Raw genomic sequence first — 19,534 nt, forward strand, 5'->3', positions numbered from 1 at the left:
GAATTACAGAAATTGTTAAAAGTTGGGTTTATCTAGTCTATCTCTGACAACCAATGGGTATCACCTTTGGTGATAGTCCCTAAAAAAGGAGGAAAATGGAGGGTATGTGTTGATTATAGAGCTCTAAACTTAGCAACAAGGAAAGATAATTTTCTATTACCATTTGTGGATCAGGTATTGGATTCTCTAGCTGGTAAAAGATATTTTTCATTCCTTGATGGATTTAGTGGCTACAATCAGATCCAGATAGCCCCCGAGGATCAAGAGAAGACAACATTTACTTGTCCATGGGGCACTTATGCATATTTTGTTCTTCCTTTTGGGTTGTGTAATGCTCCATCCACCTTTCAAAGAGTAGTGATCAGTATCTTTTCTAATATTTCTCAAGATATTATAGAAATTTACATGGATGACTTTACAACTTATGGTTCTGAATTTGATCAAGCATTGGATAATCTAAAGAAAGTTTTGCAGCGATGTGAAGACTACAATTTGTCCTTAAATAGTGAGAAGTGTTTCATGATGATGGAAGAAGGAATAGTCCTTGGTCATCATATCTTTGTACAAGCCATCTAGGTGGATCCAGCAAAGATTGAGGTCATTCAGCATATTAATGACCCTGTGAAGCAAAAAGATGTGAGAAGTTTTCTTGGTCATGCTGGATACTATAGATGGTTTATCAAAGATTTTAGTAAAATTGCAAGTCCCTTATATTCACTGCTTACTAAATATGCGGAATGTAAATGGACCCCAGCATGCAATGAAGTTTTCTTAAATCTTAAGCATGCTTTGATTCAAGCACCAGTTCTTAAAGGGCCAAATTGGTCTCTACCATTCCAAGTCCATACCGATGCCTCTGATTATGCAATAGGAGCAGTGTTAGGACAAAAAATTGACAAATTGGAAAATGCAATATATTATATTAGCAAGAATTAGCAGGGACCTGAATTGAATTACACAGTTACTGAAAAAGAAATGCTAGTTGTCATATATGCACTTAATAAATTTAGACACTATATCACAGGATATCCCATATTTGTGCATACAGATCATACTGCAATTAGATATCTCATGAATAAGCCATCAATCACTAGTAGATTAGCTCGCTGGTTATTATTGATGCAGGAATTTGATATCACAGTTGTTGATAAACCAGGGAAGTCTAATGTGGTTGCAGATTATCTTTCACGGCTTCAATTGCAAGACGATTCCACAGTAATAGATGACACTTTTTTAGATGAACATTTGTTTCTCATTCAAGCTCACACTCCTTGGTATGCTGATATTGCCAACTATTTAGTTGTAGCTAAGATGCCAATTTATTTCTCTCCTAAGGAAAGAAGGTTGCTAGTTGAAAAAAGTTTTAACTTCTCATGGATTGTTGATTGTCTATTTTATACTGGACCTGACCAAGTCATGCGAAGATGTGTCAAAGAAGATGAAACATATGACATCCTGCATGCATGTCATGATGAGCCATGTGGAGGTCATTTTGCTGCCAAAAGAACATCATTGAAAATACTCAACACAGGATACTATTGGCCCACATTACATAAGGATGCAGCTTAGTACACACGGAAATGTGACAGATGTCAGCAAATGGGAGGACCTACAAAATTTGATGAGATGCCACTATATCCTCAAATATCAGTTGCACCATTTGACAAGTGGGGATTAGATTTTGTTGGCCCAATTGGTCCACCTTCTAATGGCAGATCTTATATTTTGGTATCTACAGACTATGTAACAAATGTTGGTATTTTGGTATGGTTTTGTCATTGATGTCAACACCTACTAAAAGCACTTTTGAGATCCAACAAACATTCACTGACAAGCAAGTAACTATTGCACAATTACCGGTATATGGTACATCGACAGGATATAATGATCACCGACACTTGGAATGGCATGGAAGACACTTGGTAATGTCGAAGACATTGTGCTGACATCTTACCTTGGAGAATTGATCATTGGTATATTCATATTTGCGTATTTTCTTTTACCAACAAATAGGTCCAGGGTTGTCCAGGGTTACACCGACAGGTTTATCTTTTCCAGATCAGCATGGCACGCTATGGAGATGATTAATTAATGTTGTAAATGCATTAAGCCGACATGTTCAATCGGTTATTGCATCGGATATTATATTATTTGTAAAATGTTTTTGTTGTAATATCTTGTAGAGCTGACCTACTAAAATTGGTCTTAGGTTATGGTATAAATGTAAGATCTTAATTGTAAGATCAAGTGTGGAATGCGAAGAAGGTATATTGTGAAGGGATATGGGAGATTAAGCAGAGCTATACACGAAGACATCATTTGAAAGTGAAGCTAGGTTTTTGTGAAGGCATATTAGCATTACACCGGTACTGAATCCAGCATATGAAGATGTTATTTTAAGCAGTACATTCTTATTGGATTTAACCATCCAATTGTAGTTAGTGTGACTCCAATTTGTGTTTGAGCAGTGAACTCTAGGCGATTGGCCTTTCTGCATGTGCATACCCCATTTATGTACACTTACTATCTGCAGTAGTATCATCTGATTGTGGGTAAGGTTTCCCACCGTGGTTTTTCCCCTTACAAGGTTTCCACGTACAAATATTGGTGTCATGTGTTGTGGATGCTTTTATCTTTTGGTTTCATGCATTAATCTTTACCAGTATTCCATTTATCTGTTAAATCTGTCCACCGGTATAACAGACTATCTCGCCGATATTAAAGCAATAATTGATTAAGTTGTTTTTGGTTTAAAGTTTTAGACAACTGATTCACCCACCGTAGCCCACCCCCTCCCCCCCCACCCTCTCAATTGTCCCCGGGACCTAACAATTGGTATCAGAGCTAAGTCCACTTTTGCAGAAGTTTAACAACTTGAGGAGATCCAATGTCTACTAACTATTTTAGTAAGGACAGTCTTAAACTTGATGGAACCAACTATGGGATATGGAAGATCAGAATGGAGGCACATCTGAATTGCATTGGAAAGGACATCTGGGATGTTACAAAGAATGGTTATATTGTTGCTACTCCAGGTCAGCCTGCTCCTACTAACTTGACTAAAGATGAAGAAAATGATTGCAAAGCAAGAGAAGCACTTTTGAGTGCATTGACAGATCAACAAATCATGGGATTATCAGACAGATCAACTGCTAAAGCTATTTGGGATCATTTGGAAACATTGAATGAAGGAGATTCCACAGTCAAAATTGCAAAACTTGAAAGCTTCCGGGTCAGGTATAAAAATCTGAAAATGGAAGAAGATGAAAGAATTTCTGCTTTTATGGAAAGAGTAAATGAAATTGTTTTGGGTATAAAATGTTGTGGAGGAACTTTAAGTGAAGATGAAATTGTTTCAAAAGTTTTAAGAGGATTGCCACTGGCATACAAAATGAAGGTTACTACTATAAATGAATTAAGAACAATGCCTAATACATCAGTAACTAGGGATACATTGATTGGAAAACTTTCAGCTTTTGAAATTGAGGAATTTGGTCCTGTTGCTACTATAAAGACAGATTAGATATCAAAGCATCAACATCTTCTGCATCATCATTTGACAAATCTGATTGGAAAGTCTTTTATGCAAGAGAACTTGAGGAAAGCAGGAAAGAACTTGAAGAACTTGCAACACTATTTGCAAGAAAAATGCTTAAAGGTCCAGTTGGAAGTAAGTATGAAGGTAAAGCACCCTTTAAATGTTTTAACTGCAATAAGATTGGTCATATGGCTTCAAGATGCCCTGATAGACATGTTAGACTAAGAGAAGAAGCTAGAAGCACATACAAGCATAACCCTAAATATCAGAGATACAGATTTAAGAAGAATAAGGACAAATCTTGTTATGTTGCTGATGAAGGAGTAACTGATGATTCTGATGAAGATCCAGCAGACAATGGATGGGTTTTTGTTGCTATAAAAGAAGATCAACCGGCATCTGCAGTGCAACCGGTAGAACAAGCCTTGATAGCTAAAATTGAGGTAAAAGATGAATGGATAATTGATTCTGGATGCTCACATCATATGACAGGAGACAAAGGAAAATTTTTGAACTTTCAAGAATACAATGGCGGTTTAGTAAGATTTGGAGATGGCAAAGCTTGTCAGATCAAAGGTAAGGGTTCAATACCTCTTTATGGTAAACATAACACTGACAATGTCTACTATGTTGAAGGATTAAAGCATAATCTTTTGAGTGTTGGTCAACTAGTTGAAAAAGGATTTCAGTTACAATTTAAGAATGAAAAATGCACAATCATGAACAAAACTGGTTTAGAAATTGCAACCGGTAATCAGACTAGAGGTAATATCTTTCATTTGAATAACAGTGAGAAGACATGTTTGATTGCACATATAGATGAAAGTTGGCTATGGCATAAAAGACTCTGTCATGTAAACTTTGATTGCATGGTAAAAATTAGTACTACTAAGGCAGTTAGAGATTTACCTAAAATTGTCAAACCTCACAATATAGTATGTAAAGAATGTCAATTTGGAAAACAGGTTAGAGCTAGTTTCAAAAGTATTCCAGAAAAATCTAATAATGCTCTTGATTTAATTCACACTGATTTATGTGGTCCAGCTAGAACTAAAAGCTTACAAGGTGATAGACATTTCATGCTAATCATTGATGACTATTCTAGAATGTGTTGGGTTACTTTTCTCAGAGAAAAATCAGAAGCACTTGGAAAGTTCAAACTGTTCAAAGCAATGGTTGAAAATGAAACCGGTAAGAAAATCAAATGTTTAAGATCAGATCAAGGAGGAGAATTCACATCTAAGGAGTTTAATACATTCTGTGAAGTGAATGGAATTAGAAGACAACTATCAGCACCCCGAACACCTCGGCAAAATGGAGTTGTTGAAAGGAAAAATAGAATTATCATGGATGCTGCTAGAAGTATGTTATCAGAAACAAATCTAAGACATGTATATTGGAGAGAGGCAGTAAGTACAGCGGTCTATACATTCAATAAAGTTCACATCAAAGGTGAAAAACCGGTAAGACCCCTCATGAACTATGGTTTTGTATCACTCCTACTCTTAAATATTTCAGAATATTTTGAAGCAAATGCTACATTAGAAGAGATGAGTATATTGGGAAATTTGATCCTAGAAGTGATGAAGGTATATTTCTTGGTTATTCATCTAAGAGTAAAGCATATAGATGTTTTAACAAGAGATTGCAGAAAATTGTTGAAAGTACAAATGTAAAGATTGATGAACAATTCAGAGGAACTTCAAGCTACATAGATTCTGAACCGGCAACAGAAATTCTAATAAATGAACCTACATTGAATCCACCGGTACATAGTGAAGATCCAGTTACACCGGTATCATCTGAAAATTCCACTGTGACTCAGGAACAATAGCAAACAAAGACACCTCGGTATATAAGATTGAATCATTCTGAAGATTAGATAATTGGAAACAAATACAAAGGAGTTATGACAAGAGGAAGATTGGCAAATGAAGAGGTATGTCTTATTTCTCAAATTGAACCATCATCAATTAATGAGGCATGTGAATATAAATATTGGACTAAAGCTATGGAAGAAGAATTAGAGCAAATTGAGAAAAATAACACTTGGACATTAGTTCTCCAACCTAAAGACAAAAATGTAATTGGAACAAAATGGGTATTTAGAAACAAACTTAATGAAAATGGAAAAATTATCAGAAATAAAGCAAGACTAGTGTGTAAGGGATATTCTCAAAAGGAAGGAATTGACTATAATGAGACCTTTGCACCGGTAGCTAGAGTTGAGGCAGTTAGATTGTTTTTGGCCTTTTCAGCACATAAGAACTACAAAGTATATCAAATGGATATTAAATGTGCATTTCTGAATGGAGATCTTGAGGAGGAAGTTTACATTGAACAACCTGATAGATTTTCTTTGACAGATGACAAAGATATGGTTTGCAGGTTAAAGAAAGCTTTGTATGGATTAAAGCAAGCCCCAAGAGCTTGGTATGCAAGATTGGATAAGTATCTTTTGAAAATTGTTTTTTCTAAAGGTAATGCTGACAGTAACTTATACTACAAAGTGACTGATGATGACATCTTAGCTATAGAAGTTTTTGTTGATGATATAGTATTTGGAGGAGAAGATGGATTGTGTAAAGACTTTTCTATCAAAATGCAGCAAGAATTTGAAATGTCTATGATTGGTGAAATAAGAATCTTTTTAGGATTGTAGATTTCACTGACTGAAAAAGGTATATTTTTGAGTCAATCAAAATACTTAAAAGAGTTAGTTAAGAAATTTGGGATGAAGAACTCTAAATCGGTAAGCACACCTATGACTACAAATGACAAACTATCTTTAAGAGATGAATCTACACCAGTTAATCCAACAAGGTACAAATCTATGATAGGAGGTTTACTGTATTTAACACAAACAAGACCTGATATCATGAATGTAGTATGTATTGTTACAAGATTTCAGAGTAATCCTAGAGAAAATCATGAATCAGCTGTAAAAAAGATTTTTCGGTACTTACAAGGCACTACAAATCTTGGATTATGGTATCCTAGAAATGAAAACTTTGACCTATGTGCATACACAGATGCAAATTGGGCAGGACATGTGGATGATAGAAAAAACACCACCGGAAGAGCATTTTTTCTTGGAAACAGATTAGTTTCTTGGTTGAGTAAGAAACAGAGTTGTACATCTTTATAAACAGTAGAATCAGAATATGTTGCAGCAACAACTAACTGTACATAGGTATTTTGGCTTAAACAAATGTTGAAAGACTTGAAGATAAAATGTAAAGAACCTATAGCTATTTATTGTGATAACATAACAACAATTGATATATCTAAGAATCTGGTATTACATTCTAAAACAAAACATGTCTCTATCAAACTAAATTTTCTAAGGGAAAAAGTTGAAGCAAAAGAAATACAACTGGTTTATGTGAATACTAAAGAACAACTTGCAGATATTTTCACTAAACCTCTGCCTAAGGAGACTTTTGAGTATCTTAGAGAACAGCTTGGGGTCATAACCCCACCAATAGACACTTAGAGAGTGTATGTCTCTCATCAATCGACAAAATTAACAGAGACATATTCTTACTCCGGCTTTGATGAAGAAGCTACTTCTCAGGGGGAGTAGTTGGTATAGTGAAATTGGTTGGTATTTTGTATGTAATAATTGGTATGTTGTAACTTTGGCATTTGATGTCAAAGGGGGAGAGATATCTATGGAAAAACACATTATCTTGGTACAGAAAAACATAAAGAAACTCATGTTACTCTCAAGGGGAGAGATTGTTACTTTAGGGAGATTGTTGGTTTTGATACTTGGCATTTCTGTTTTGGCACTTTAATGGTTTTTCCATCTTGTGTTGCCATCAATGCCAAAGGGGGAGATTGTTGGTATTTTGGTATGGTTTTGTCATTGATGTCAACACCTACTAAAAGCACTTTTGAGATCTAGCAAACATTCACCGGCAAGCAAGTAACTATTGCACAGTTACCGGTATATGGTACACCGGCAGGATATAATGATCACCGACACTTGGAATGGCATGGAAGACACTTGGTAATGTCAAAGACATCGTGTGGAGATCTTATCTTGGAGAATTGATCATTGGTATATTCATATTTGCATATTTGCTTTTTACCGGCAAATAGGTCCAGGGTTATCCAGGGTTACACTGGCAGGTTTATCTTTTCTAGATCAGCATGGCATGCTATGGAGATGATTAATTAATGTTGTAAATACATTAAGCCGGCATGTTCAATCAATTATTGCATCGGATATTATATTATTTGTAAAATGTTTTTATTGTAATATCTTGTAGAGCCGACCTACTAAAATTGGTCTTAGGTTATGGTATAAATGTAAGATCTTAATTGTAAGATCAAGTGTGAAATGCGAAGAAGGTATATTGTGAAGGGATATGCGAGATTAAACATACCTATACACGAAGACATCATTTGAAAGTGAAGCTATGTTTTTGTGAAAGCATATTAGCATCACATCGGTACTGAATCCAGCATATGAAGATGCTATTTTAAGCAGTACATTCTTATTGGATTTAATCATCCAATTGTAGTCAGTGTGACTCCCATTTGTGTTTGAGCAGTGAGCTCTAGGCACTTGGGCTTTCTGCATGTGCATACCCCATTTATGTACACTTACTATCTACAGTAGTATCATCTGATTGTGGGTAGGGTTTCCCATCGTGGTTTTTCCCCTTACAGGGTTTCCACGTACAAATATTGGTGTCGTGTGTTGTGGATGATTTTATCTTTTGGTTTCATGCATTAATCTTTACCGGTATTGCATTTATCTGTTAAATCTGTCCACCAATATAACAGACTGTCTCATCGATATTAAAGCAGTAATTGATTAAGTTATTTTTGGTTTAAAGTTTTAGACAACCGACAAAATTAATAGAGATATATTCTTACTCCAGTTTTGATGAGGAAGCTACTTCTCAGGGGGAGTAGTTGGTATAGTGAAATTGGTTGGTATTTTGTATGTAATAATTGGTATGTTGTAACTTTGGCATTTGATGTCAAAGGGGGATAGATATCTATGGAAAAACACATTATCTTGGTATAGAAAAATATAAAGAAACTCATGTTACTCTCAGGGGGAGAGATTGTTATTTTAGGGAGATTGTTGGTTTTGATACTTGACATTTCTGTTTTGGCACTTTGATGGTTTTTCTATCTTGTGTTACCATCAATGCCAAATGGCAAGATTGTTGGTATTTTGGTATGGTTTTGTCATTGATGTCAACACCTACTAAAAGCACTTTTGAGATTCAACAAAACATTCACCGGCAAGCAAGTAACTATTGCACAGTTACCGGTATATGGTACACCGGCAGGATATAATGATCACCAACACTTGGAATGGCATGGAAGACACTTGATAATGTCAAAGACATTGTGTGGACATCTTATCTTGGAGAATTGATCATCGGTATATTCATATTTGCATATTTGCTTTTTACCGGCAAATAGGTCCAGGGTTATCCAGGGTTATACCGACAGGTTTATCTTTTCCAGATCAGCATGGCATGCTATGGAAATGATTAATTAATGTTGTAAATGCATTAAGCCGGCATGTTCAATCGGTTATTGCATCGGATATTATATTGTTTGTAAAATGTTTTTATTGTAGTATCTTGTAGAGCTAACCTACTAAAATTGGTCTTAGGTTATGGTATAAATGTAAGATCTTAATTGTAAGATCAAGTGTGGAATGTGAAGAAGGTATATTGTGAAGGGATATGCGAGATTAAATAGAGCTATACATGAAAACATCGTTTGAAAGTGAAGCTAGGTTTTTGTGAAGGCATATTAGCATTACATCGGTACTGAATCCAGCATATGAAGATGCTATTTTAAGCAGTACATTCTTATTGGATTTAATCATCCAATTGTAGTCAGTGTGACTCCCATTTGTATTTGAGCAGTGAGCTCTAGGCGCTTGGCCTTTCTGCATGTGCATACCCCATTTATGTACACTTACTATCTGCAGTAGCATCATCTGATTGTGGGTAAGGTTTCCCATCGTGGTTTTTCCCCTTATAGGGTTTCCACGTACAAATATTGGTGTCATGTGTTGTGGATGATTTTATCTTTTGGTTTCATGCATTAATCTTTACTGGTATTGCATTTATCTATTAAATTTGTCCACCGATATAACAGACTGTCTCACCGGTATTAAAGCAGTAATTGATTAAGTTAATTTTGGTTTAAAGTTTTAGACAACTGATTCACCCCCGCCCCCCCTCTCAGTTGTCCCTGGGACCTAACAACAAAATGGGTAGAAGCTCATGCCATGACACATGCAAGAGATTATAAGGTAGCTGAGTTTCTTTATGAGGAGATATTTACAAGATATGAAGTACCAAGGGAAATTGTCTCAGACCAGGGACCTCAATTTACTTCAACATTGATAAAGGCTTTGGTCAATGAATACAATATAAGGCACATAAAATCTACTCCATATCATCCACAGGCTAATGTATAAGTAGAAGTTACAAATAGAGAGCTTGAGGCTATTCTTACGAAAACAGTGTCTATTCACAAGAAAGATTGGTCTCATCGGCTTTCAGAAGCAATTTGGGCATATAGAACAACTTGGAAAACACCGATTGGTTTCACATCTTTTGAGATGGTTTATGGCAAAACAACAGTGATGCTTATTGAATTTGAGCATAAAACCCCGAGGATAGCTTTGCAATTAAATATGACATTGTCTGAAGCACAGAAAGAATGCATTCAACAATTAAATGCTCTAGATGAATGGAGAAAGATAGATGTTCAACAAACAGAATTGATTCAAAATCAAAGAGCAAAATGGGATGATAAATATATCAGGGAAAATAAATTCAAAGTTGGTGACTGGGCACTACTGTATGATTCCAGATATAAAGATGCTATGGGAAAGCTTGAAACCAGATGGTTAGGTCCGTATGAGATAGAAGAAGTTTTCTAGAATGGAGTTGTTCGTTTATCCACAATTGATCCTGTTCGATTTAAACTCTTAGTAAATGGTCACTGACTACATCTATATCATAAGCCAGCTATTAAAGAAGAGTTCTTGCAACAGTTTGCTCCACAAAGTGACATAGAGGTTCCTGTAGCAACTCACAAGGTTCTTGCAGCAACTGACAATGAGCCTGCAGCAACTCCTCAGCTTCCTGTTGTAATTGAGCAAGGTAATAAAGGTAACGTTTCTGCAACCTCTACAGTGAACATATTTGCCACTTCATAATAAAAAATTTCCATATTATATGGGAATATTCTTCTCCGTACATAAAATCTCATCCATGACATTCCATCCCACATTCTTACCTGTCATTTCACCATCATTTTCGTACAATTGCAGGTACATGTATATTGTATTTTATTTTAATTATGCATTTATTAGTTCATTATGATTATATCTTGTTTAAATCCGCTCCACTACCCGAAATCTTGTCAGCTTGTGTGGACACGTGCTAGGTTAAGTTTGGGGGGGGGGGGGGGTGTTTTATGGTTCGGTTTCCAAAGTGATTAATTATCAGTCGTTTTCAGTACTCCGAATTGATTTTTTTTCCATCATTGCTTATTATGCTATTATTTCACGTAAGGGAATAATAAATTTTGTCGCCAAAATTGAGACATGTAAGGGAATTTCAATTTAGCAAGTCTGTTAGATATTTTGGTTCAACTGCAGAGAGAAAAAAATAGCAGAGTAAGAGATGGGTGGTGATCCAATTCATCATGAGCCAACGGTTCATGAAGTGTTGTTGTAGGATGCTCTTTGTGAGCATTATTTCAGACACCACGGTTGGTTGGATTACTTCTTGAAAATCGGGGATTATAACGAAGAAATTGTTGCAGAATTTATGCATTCCTTTAATGAAGGAGATGCTACAGTTAAAGGTTTAAGGGTTATTGCTATGAAGCAGCGAATAGCAGAAGTAACGAGGTTGCTGCAGGAAGGAGAGCTATTTCTAGAATCAAAAGATGCAAGGAGTGTCAGGGCAGAGTTCACAATTCTCACGGATGGACCCTTAATGGTGGATAAACAAGGAACTAGAAGGGTTTCTCTACCAACACATTGGCCTCAGGTAGCTTTGTATGTTATGAAATACATTACATGTGAAGGGCGATATTCAAATCTGCATTCACCTCATTTTAAATTACTTAGTCATCTGCGGCATGGCCGGCGAGTGAATTTTCCTAATTTCTTATACCACCTCATTTCTACAAGCACTAAGGAGATGCGGAAAAATGGAAATCACTTCATTAGCCATCATGGATTGGTTAAGCTACTTGTACAACGATCCCTGAGAGATGTTTCACAAATGGAATGGGGCGTATTTGAGGATATACAACAATTTAGGGTTGAAGATGCCCCTATTGCAGATAACTCGCTGGTTGAAGAAGAAAATGTTGTAGAACCCTCTTCCCCCGTAGTTGCTGCAGAAGAGGATTTGCTTGTTGCTGAAGGAGCCGCGGTTATTATGGAGGAAAAGACAGCGGAATCAAGTGAAGAACAACCCTCTACTTCTCTTCAAGGAGATTCTCCATTTCTGTGAAGGAAGGGAAAAGAGTTGGAAAGAGATGAAACAGATGAAGAACTCATGACCCAGCCGCAAGTAACTCAGATTCCTCCTGCAGCCAAGAGGCATAGGACAAAAATAAAAACTCCTGCAGCAATTGAAGCGACTCATGTAGCCATTCCAAAAGTTTATGTAAGGAGAACACGTAGCAAGACACAAAAGACTCATCCTGTGGGTAATCCGATAGAGGTTATTACAGTGGAAACTTCAGAAGAAGGAAGCCCTGCAGATATTGAAATTCAAGAAGAAGGAAGCCCTACGGAGGATGAAATCCAAGAAAATGTTGCTGAAGATAAACTAGCAAATCTTGTTTTTGAGGCACAACAATTTGAAGGAACTGTTGAAGATATTCTACAGTAGCCTGAAGAAAATATTGGAGAGATGCCAACACAGATTGAGGAGTTTATTGAGGAAATCCCACGGTCTAAGGTAGCACCTATTAGACCTCCTTCATCCCTAAGTAGTTTGTCTATTGCTTTAACATTTTATAGACAATGGGAAATAGAGAGGGTAGGTTGCAAGGGATTATTGATAAACAACAAAAAGAAATTGAAAAGAGAGATAATAAAATTGAGGAATTAGAGGGTAAGGTGGAAATAATTTCTGGTATGGTTCCTGAGTTGATTCAGCGTAGGTCACCTCCAAAAGTTTATGCAGTACACTTGAAAGAGTGGTATCTGAACTTCAACTTAAACCGCATTATTAGGGACCTTAGCCCCTCCTTAGAAACACCTGAAGAATTCTTTTATGCTTACCAAACCTCTCCACATGCAGTGAAGAATTTGCTATGTGAATTATACTTACATAACTATGATGTACCTTCAGACAGAGAGTGAAACCCTTTATTGTATATTGGGGATATCCATATCAAAGCTTTAATGTCATGGATCCAAAATGAGATTATCATGGGGGCACAAGTCAAGGAGTATGAAAAATTAGAGTTTGACTGTCCATTACCATTAAGGAGGGAATCAGAAGCACCAAGAGTTCTTTATTATGATTGGCAGAAGTTACTGGTAAGAGATGATGTTAGAAAATTAGTGCTTCCAATGAGAGAAGAAGTCTATCAAGCATATGAGCATTTGATTCAGACTGACTGGACAACTGCAATAGAAGGGTTAACTCAGCGCTGGAATAATCTACCGGAATAGTTAAAATAAGGAGAACCTTATTCACTACAAAATTTTCATGCAACCATGCAAAGAGCCCCCAAATACATACAGTTAGGTAGGGAGAAAGCCAACAAATGGCTACCAATGATCTTTCAACCCCCAATCCTTATGTGGTCGCTTTTGGCATGTCAGCCTACGAAGCAAAACTATGATGCAGTCACAGAAGAAACGACCAGATGGTCCAGGCTGGAAAAAATGAAAGGATTTTATTGAAACTTGGCTTCAGGGGGAACAGATCAGGGCACCATTGGTGATATGAGAGTTACTGCAAGAGTCATACATTTTCCTTTTGCTGTAGGATCAACAAACTCTTAAAGTTGGGGGGCATGATAAGTTGAGACTTTGTCATGTTTTTATCATCGAAACTCTTAGGTTTTTGACATCTTTTGGTTTGCATAGTAGTAGTGAAGTATTGTAAATTGTCTATATGTATTCCATGTGTTAAACCTGAACTTATGAAATCATGTTTGAACTTTGTCGGTTTATTCTTGCAGCCAAGTGATTTGTTCATGTTGCTATGCGGATTATTTAGGGTAATATCATATGTGAATTAATGAATGTGTTAATTAAATTAAATACGTATGCATGTCCTTGTATGTTGTTTTTGTTGTAGTGCAGATAATAAATGATGTCGCGGTGGATATTCTCCTTTCACGCCTGAAGAAGGAAGAATCACGTAAGAAATAACTGGAGATCAAACTGAAGAGGAGCCGAGCGAGCGCAAGGTACGGCATGAGCAGAGCAGCCAAGCAATACTACTGAAGTTTAACTTTAGTGGGCATTGAATTCGAAAAATAACGCCACGACATGCAAAGACTATGGTTCGGTTTAGATCCACATTTCTTGCAGCCAAGCTCTACTTATCTTCTTCATCAGTCAATCATCTGCCTCTTCTTCTAGGCGTGATTTGAGTTGTCCATTGTAGTTGATCTTTGCTTTTTAATAAGCTCTTCCTTTTTTCTTAAGGGTTAGACAGAATAGAAAGGAATAGAGTAGAGAATTTTGATAAACATTCTTGAGTTTTCTTTTCAAACATGTAATCATTTTCAGGAAGCAATGAATAAAAGATATGTTGTTTTGATCTGTTAAAAGTATTTTTTTGGAAGCTTGATATCACTCATCCAAGGGGGCCCACTTGGTGAGTGATCCTGTGTTTGTGCTTATTGAAATTAGTTCTTCTTTAGTTACAGTAGAAGTTCATGCCTTGACTGTTCCTGCAGCCACTGGAAATAGATCCATTGATTGTTCCTGCAGCCAAGCCAGAACAAAATGATTTCTGTTATTTATATTAGATCATTCCAGCATTGTTTTTATAAGTTTTCCTGTAGCCTTCTATAATTTCCATTCTCGTCTTTCCTTTCCACATAATGTTAGTTACTGTAGCAATGCAAAATAGCCATTGAAGGAGCTTAGTGCATATATAATGCAGACCCATTTCAAGTTTTACGGGCCTGGGTTGATAACTAAATGAACACTAGCCATAAAAATAATAACTTTACCAGATGAATGTCCAAACTTCGGGTTGAGATTCCAATTAGAGTTATTGTTATTATTATTATTGTTGGAGTAGACAAGGTCAATAGAAATTATTTGACCAAAATCATTGACAACTCCTTTGAAGACCTCTTGAGTCTTTATTACAATGATCTATTAGAATAGTAGACACATGAACCCACATTGATGCCATCTTGAAAGAGTTTTTTGAGGCATCAAACCTTGACTCCCATCTCTTGAGGGCAAAGGTCAATTTAGTGATAAGCCACAACCCCTCGGCTAGGATTTTATAGAGGTCCTCTTCACAAGCAAAGACAAGTGATAAATAACCTTTGGTAAGGTTAGTAATCTTCAATTGAATTTTCGTTCTCTATTTTTTGCCGGCCTAGGCTCTTGCCATTTAAATATTCAATCTAAGACCCAAAATAATTGACCAAAGTCATCTCTAGCTTAGAGACACTTTTATCAACAATACCATCACAAGTAGAAATGAACAACTCACCTAAACAAGGGTTAGAGGAAACCTTGATCTATGAAAAAGAATTTTTTTCTTCCAATTTAAGATCAAAGAAGGAAACCCAACACTAGGGAACCACCTTGTTTGTTGTGTGCATAGATGAGGATTGACCACTAAATACTTCAAGGCCCACAATCTAACCCACTTTAGATAGAATAAGCTCAAAACTAGGGACAAAACTCTTGGGGCTCCCTCCAAGAGTCTTATCACCAAGTATTTGCCACTTGCAAGATACGTCTTAGGTCAAGAGGTTTATCCAAAACTTACACAAACCTATCTTCCTTGTCCTTTGTCATCCCATTTCGCATCTAATCACCATCATCACTCACACCCATAGTACTACCACCAGTCCCACCTACCACACCCACCCCATTCATAGACCCACCACCAACTTGTTACCCATAGTTTGCAACCCTAGCTGTAGACGCTAGACCCTCCATCATTTAAAATAGTATATCATGTTTCTTGAAGAAAAGAAAAAAAGATTTTTTGTATGTTGATTACTCAACATTAAATAAACCATTTTTTTCATGTTAAGATAAATAATTATTTAAATATAAATCTTATTGTAAAGAAATGTCCATACAAATATTATCTACAACTATAAGATTTTAGTTTTAATAGTACTAAAGATAAACAAATTTTAATAGCTACAAGATGCATTCACTTATAATAACCTATTCACTAGAAATATTTAAAATTAGTTTCATTTATGGATTAAAGTTCTTATATCCCTGACTCATTTGTCAATGAAAAGAAGGAAAAAATTTGGGCACACAGAATATTAATGAGAAAGCTGTTCAATGGTAACTATGTGAGAAGCATTAAATAGAATTCTTTTAAGTCAAAGGTGCAGCCATATTCAGAAAGTTCACATTGTAATAGCTTAAACATCCTCATTTAATTTGTGAATTTCAGACAATAATACAAGAGATGAAACTACACTACTTGGATTATGAAAATATAAGAGGAAACAATTTTACATCTTTCCTGTCAAACAAAGAGGAAGAAAGGACTCAGTCGATTTCAGCTTTAGCAGAGAGATAAAAATACCAAAATCCAACCCTAGCAGGAAATATAAAATTTTGACTGTCACGATCTGGTATCTATTGTCAGATTAGTTAGCAGCAGATATTATATTAATTCTCTCAAGATAAACATGTGATTACAAACTCAGCATAGAGTATCATCCAAATAAGAAATCTTGTATGTGACAAACATTCTTACAACTAACTTTATAGATTTTCAAAGATCAGAAAAATAATGATCTGTTTGTTTACAACTAGCTTTATAGATTTACATTTACCATGCAAAAATCTTAAAATATTTTGTTATATCTATAAAATCATCAAAATTATTTTAAATTGCTGATAATTTTTAAGTATGATTTTGAAATTGCTTATGATAAAACATAATCTTGAATAATAAGAAAGAACCATTCAGTTAAGCTTCAATCCAAACTATCATAACTACAATTATAACCAACATTATCAAAATAACTTTCCCATCCTTTACAAGAGAATAGTTCTATACATGAGTAACACTAAAATTAATGCATATCAATCAATTTCTACAACTGGGAAAATCTAAATCCAAGAGCCATTTTGAATGGCTGCCACTCACCAAAACATGAGAACTATGCTGGCACTCATCATTTACAAAGTCCTTTAATTTTTACATTTTACCAACTTTAACCAGCCAGTCAAGTATCCGGACAGTTGCATCACTTGCAGCACAACCTTCTTTCTTCATTTGATCCATCACCCAAAACGTTTTTTCAAGGTCATGTCTTTCACGGAAGGTGTCTAATAATATATTGTATGTTATAACGTCTGGATCTAAATTATTTTCCTTGCATAGAGAACCAATCAATATATTATAGGTTACAACATCTGGGGCAATACCAACCACTTTCATCTTTGAAAAATACTTCAAGGCCTTATCTATTTCACCTTTTTTGCAATGGGCATCAATCAGACAGCTATAAGTGACTACATTAGGAGTCAAGCCTTCATCTAGCATCTTATTAAAGAATGAAAGTGCTCTAGAAAAATCTCCTGCCGTCAATGACTTTGGTGTATGTCACTTCATCAAGTTTCAAATCCCTTGTCGCCATCTCCTCTAAAATCTTTCCTACCATGTTCATTTCTCCAGTTCTACAGAATGCACAAATTAGTTTATTATATGTAATTACATCAGGAACATGTCCCCTATTTTCCATCTCAGAAATAAGTGTAAATGCTTCCTTTGCCCTGTTACTCTGACATAAATCACCAATTAGAATGTTGTAGGTAACAACATCTGGGGAGCAGCCTTTGCTTAGCATATTTTTAAACAACTTTCGAGCCTTTTCCACCTCATGCAATTCACATAGGCTGCGTATCAAAGAATTATAAGTAATCACATTTGGTTGTAAACCCTTCTCGACATGTCATGGAAACAATTCCAAGCCTTGTCCATCCTGCCATCTTTGCATAGTCCATCAATAATTGAATTAAATGTCACTACATCAGGCAAAGGACCAAACTCCATCATTTGTACAAACAGATCGTAGGCTTTGTCTGTTTTCCCAGCCTTGCAAAATCCATTTATCAGACTACTATAAATATAGCAGTTAAGCAAATGGCCGTCTTGTAACATTTTACCTACTAATCCTAGAGCTTCATCTATTCTTTCTACTTTGCAAAGACCATCAACCATGGTGTTGTATGTAAAAATATCTGGAGTGCAGTAACTATGTTTCATTCCAGCTACTAACCTTAAGGCTTCATCTTCCCTTCCCACCATGCAGAGACCGTTTATTAGGGTACTGCACACAATAATATCTGGAAAAATGCCAGTTTGTATCATCTCAGCAAACAATACAAGGGCTTCATCTACTCTACCTCTTTTACATATCCAATCAATTAGGGTGCTGTATGTAACGATATTAGGGAAACAATGAACGTGCCTCATTCCGTGAAAAATCACAAGTGCTTCCTCTATTTGATCCCGTTTACACGAAGCCTTTATGAGGGTGTTATAAGTGACAACATCTGGATGTATTTCCATCTCTTTCATTTCAGCAAGAAGGGTGTTGATTCGAGGGATATCACCAGATTTTCCAAGGCCACCCAAAAGCGCGGTGAAGGATACGACATGGCTGAATGTACAAGGTCCCAGGCCTTGTTCGTGTTTTCCGATTTACAGAGGGCAGTAATATACTCAGTGAAGTGCTTGACATTAAATTTGTGGGTAATGTGAGGAGGGGGTTTGTCCTGTTTCTGTGTGTGTTCATGTTGAGATGAGGAGGTTTTGGAGTATTGTTTGGAAGAATGAGGAGGATGAGGATGAGGAGAAGGTACCTGTTGAAAGAGGGGGCATCGTATCCATTTGAAGTTGCGCATCATCATCTCCATCTTAATCTTCAAGCGCGTAACAGAGCAGAGCGGAGCAGGACAAAACCCTCGCGCATCTTCTCTGAACTTCCTTCACTCAAGCTAAGAATTTTTTAATAAGTCTAGACTATTTGGGGCTGGCATTATAGTTTATAGTTTTGTTTTTTTTTTTAAAAAAAATTGAATTTTTTTTTTTATAATACTAGACTTTCAAGAATCATAATCTAAAAAAAAAATCTTATAAATGAAAATATACATGAATCAATAGATAATTATTTTTTGTTTTTAATAAGTAAAATTAAATTTATCAAAGTATAATTATTCAAAAATATACAATTAAACTTAAAAAAAAAAAAAACATAAAAAATCAATAATAATAAATTTTTATAATAATTGTGATTGTAAAAAATAAATAAATTATTAAAATTATAAAAAATATTTCACTTTCATCTCCACTTCCTCTAATTATATTATTAAACTATTTTTCATAAAGTCATCAATTTTAAATATCTATTCAATGAAGTTTAAAAAAAAAAATTAAAGTGAATTGATTAATCTATTTGCATAAAACTAAAATGTAGAATGATAAATTATTAAAATACTAAAAATGAGAACTGATGTAGCTCACACTACAAAATAATATTTTGAAAAAATAATTTTAAATAAACAACACTTCCAAATGAATCCAACTACCCAAAAAATCTCTCTATTATATACTTATTGTAAAATGTTTAATAGTTAAATTATCCAGTTGTTTCACATATTCTCTTCACATCTCTATAAAGCTATTAAATTCCTTAAATTCCTCAGCATTCAATCATTGTCTATTTACCAAAGACAACATGCATGTAATTCTAAATTAAGAATGGATGACTGAGTTTAACATA

At 35.5% G+C, this 19,534-nt stretch overlaps 1 protein-coding gene across 1 annotated transcript; it reads right to left on the reverse strand.

Annotated features, from left to right (window-relative positions):
- Nucleotides 1–16,757: 16,757 nt before the first annotated feature.
- Nucleotides 16,758–18,743, reverse strand: LOC131071335 (pentatricopeptide repeat-containing protein At1g63080, mitochondrial-like). The gene is made up of 3 exons (XM_059213344.1): nt 17,674–18,743; nt 17,465–17,530; nt 16,758–17,352 (listed from the first exon to the last, which is right to left on the reverse strand). The coding sequence occupies exons 1-3, from the start codon at nt 18,328–18,330 to the stop codon at nt 16,945–16,947; spliced, it is 1,131 nt and encodes a 376-aa protein (XP_059069327.1). The 5' UTR covers nt 18,331–18,743; the 3' UTR covers nt 16,758–16,944.
- Between the last annotated feature and the right edge of the window lie 791 nt (nt 18,744–19,534).

This window comes from Cryptomeria japonica, chromosome 2 (assembly GCF_030272615.1).
Source record: "Cryptomeria japonica chromosome 2, Sugi_1.0, whole genome shotgun sequence".
Classification (NCBI taxonomy): domain Eukaryota; kingdom Viridiplantae; phylum Streptophyta; class Pinopsida; order Cupressales; family Cupressaceae; genus Cryptomeria; species Cryptomeria japonica.

Bases quoted from the DNA above. Each gene is read 5' to 3' on its own strand.
- LOC131071335 (XM_059213344.1), bottom strand. From the start codon at position 18,330: ATGAAAGAGATGGAAATACATCCAGATGTTGTCACTTATAACACCCTC. The intron at 17,531-17,673 runs TGATTACTTATA...GATTTATGTCAG, and splicing joins GAAGGGTTTACAACCAAATG to AGTAACAGGGCAAAGGAAGC. The intron at 17,353-17,464 runs GTAATTACATAT...TTGATGAAGTGA, and splicing joins ATAGGGGACATGTTCCTGAT to CATACACCAAAGTCATTGAC.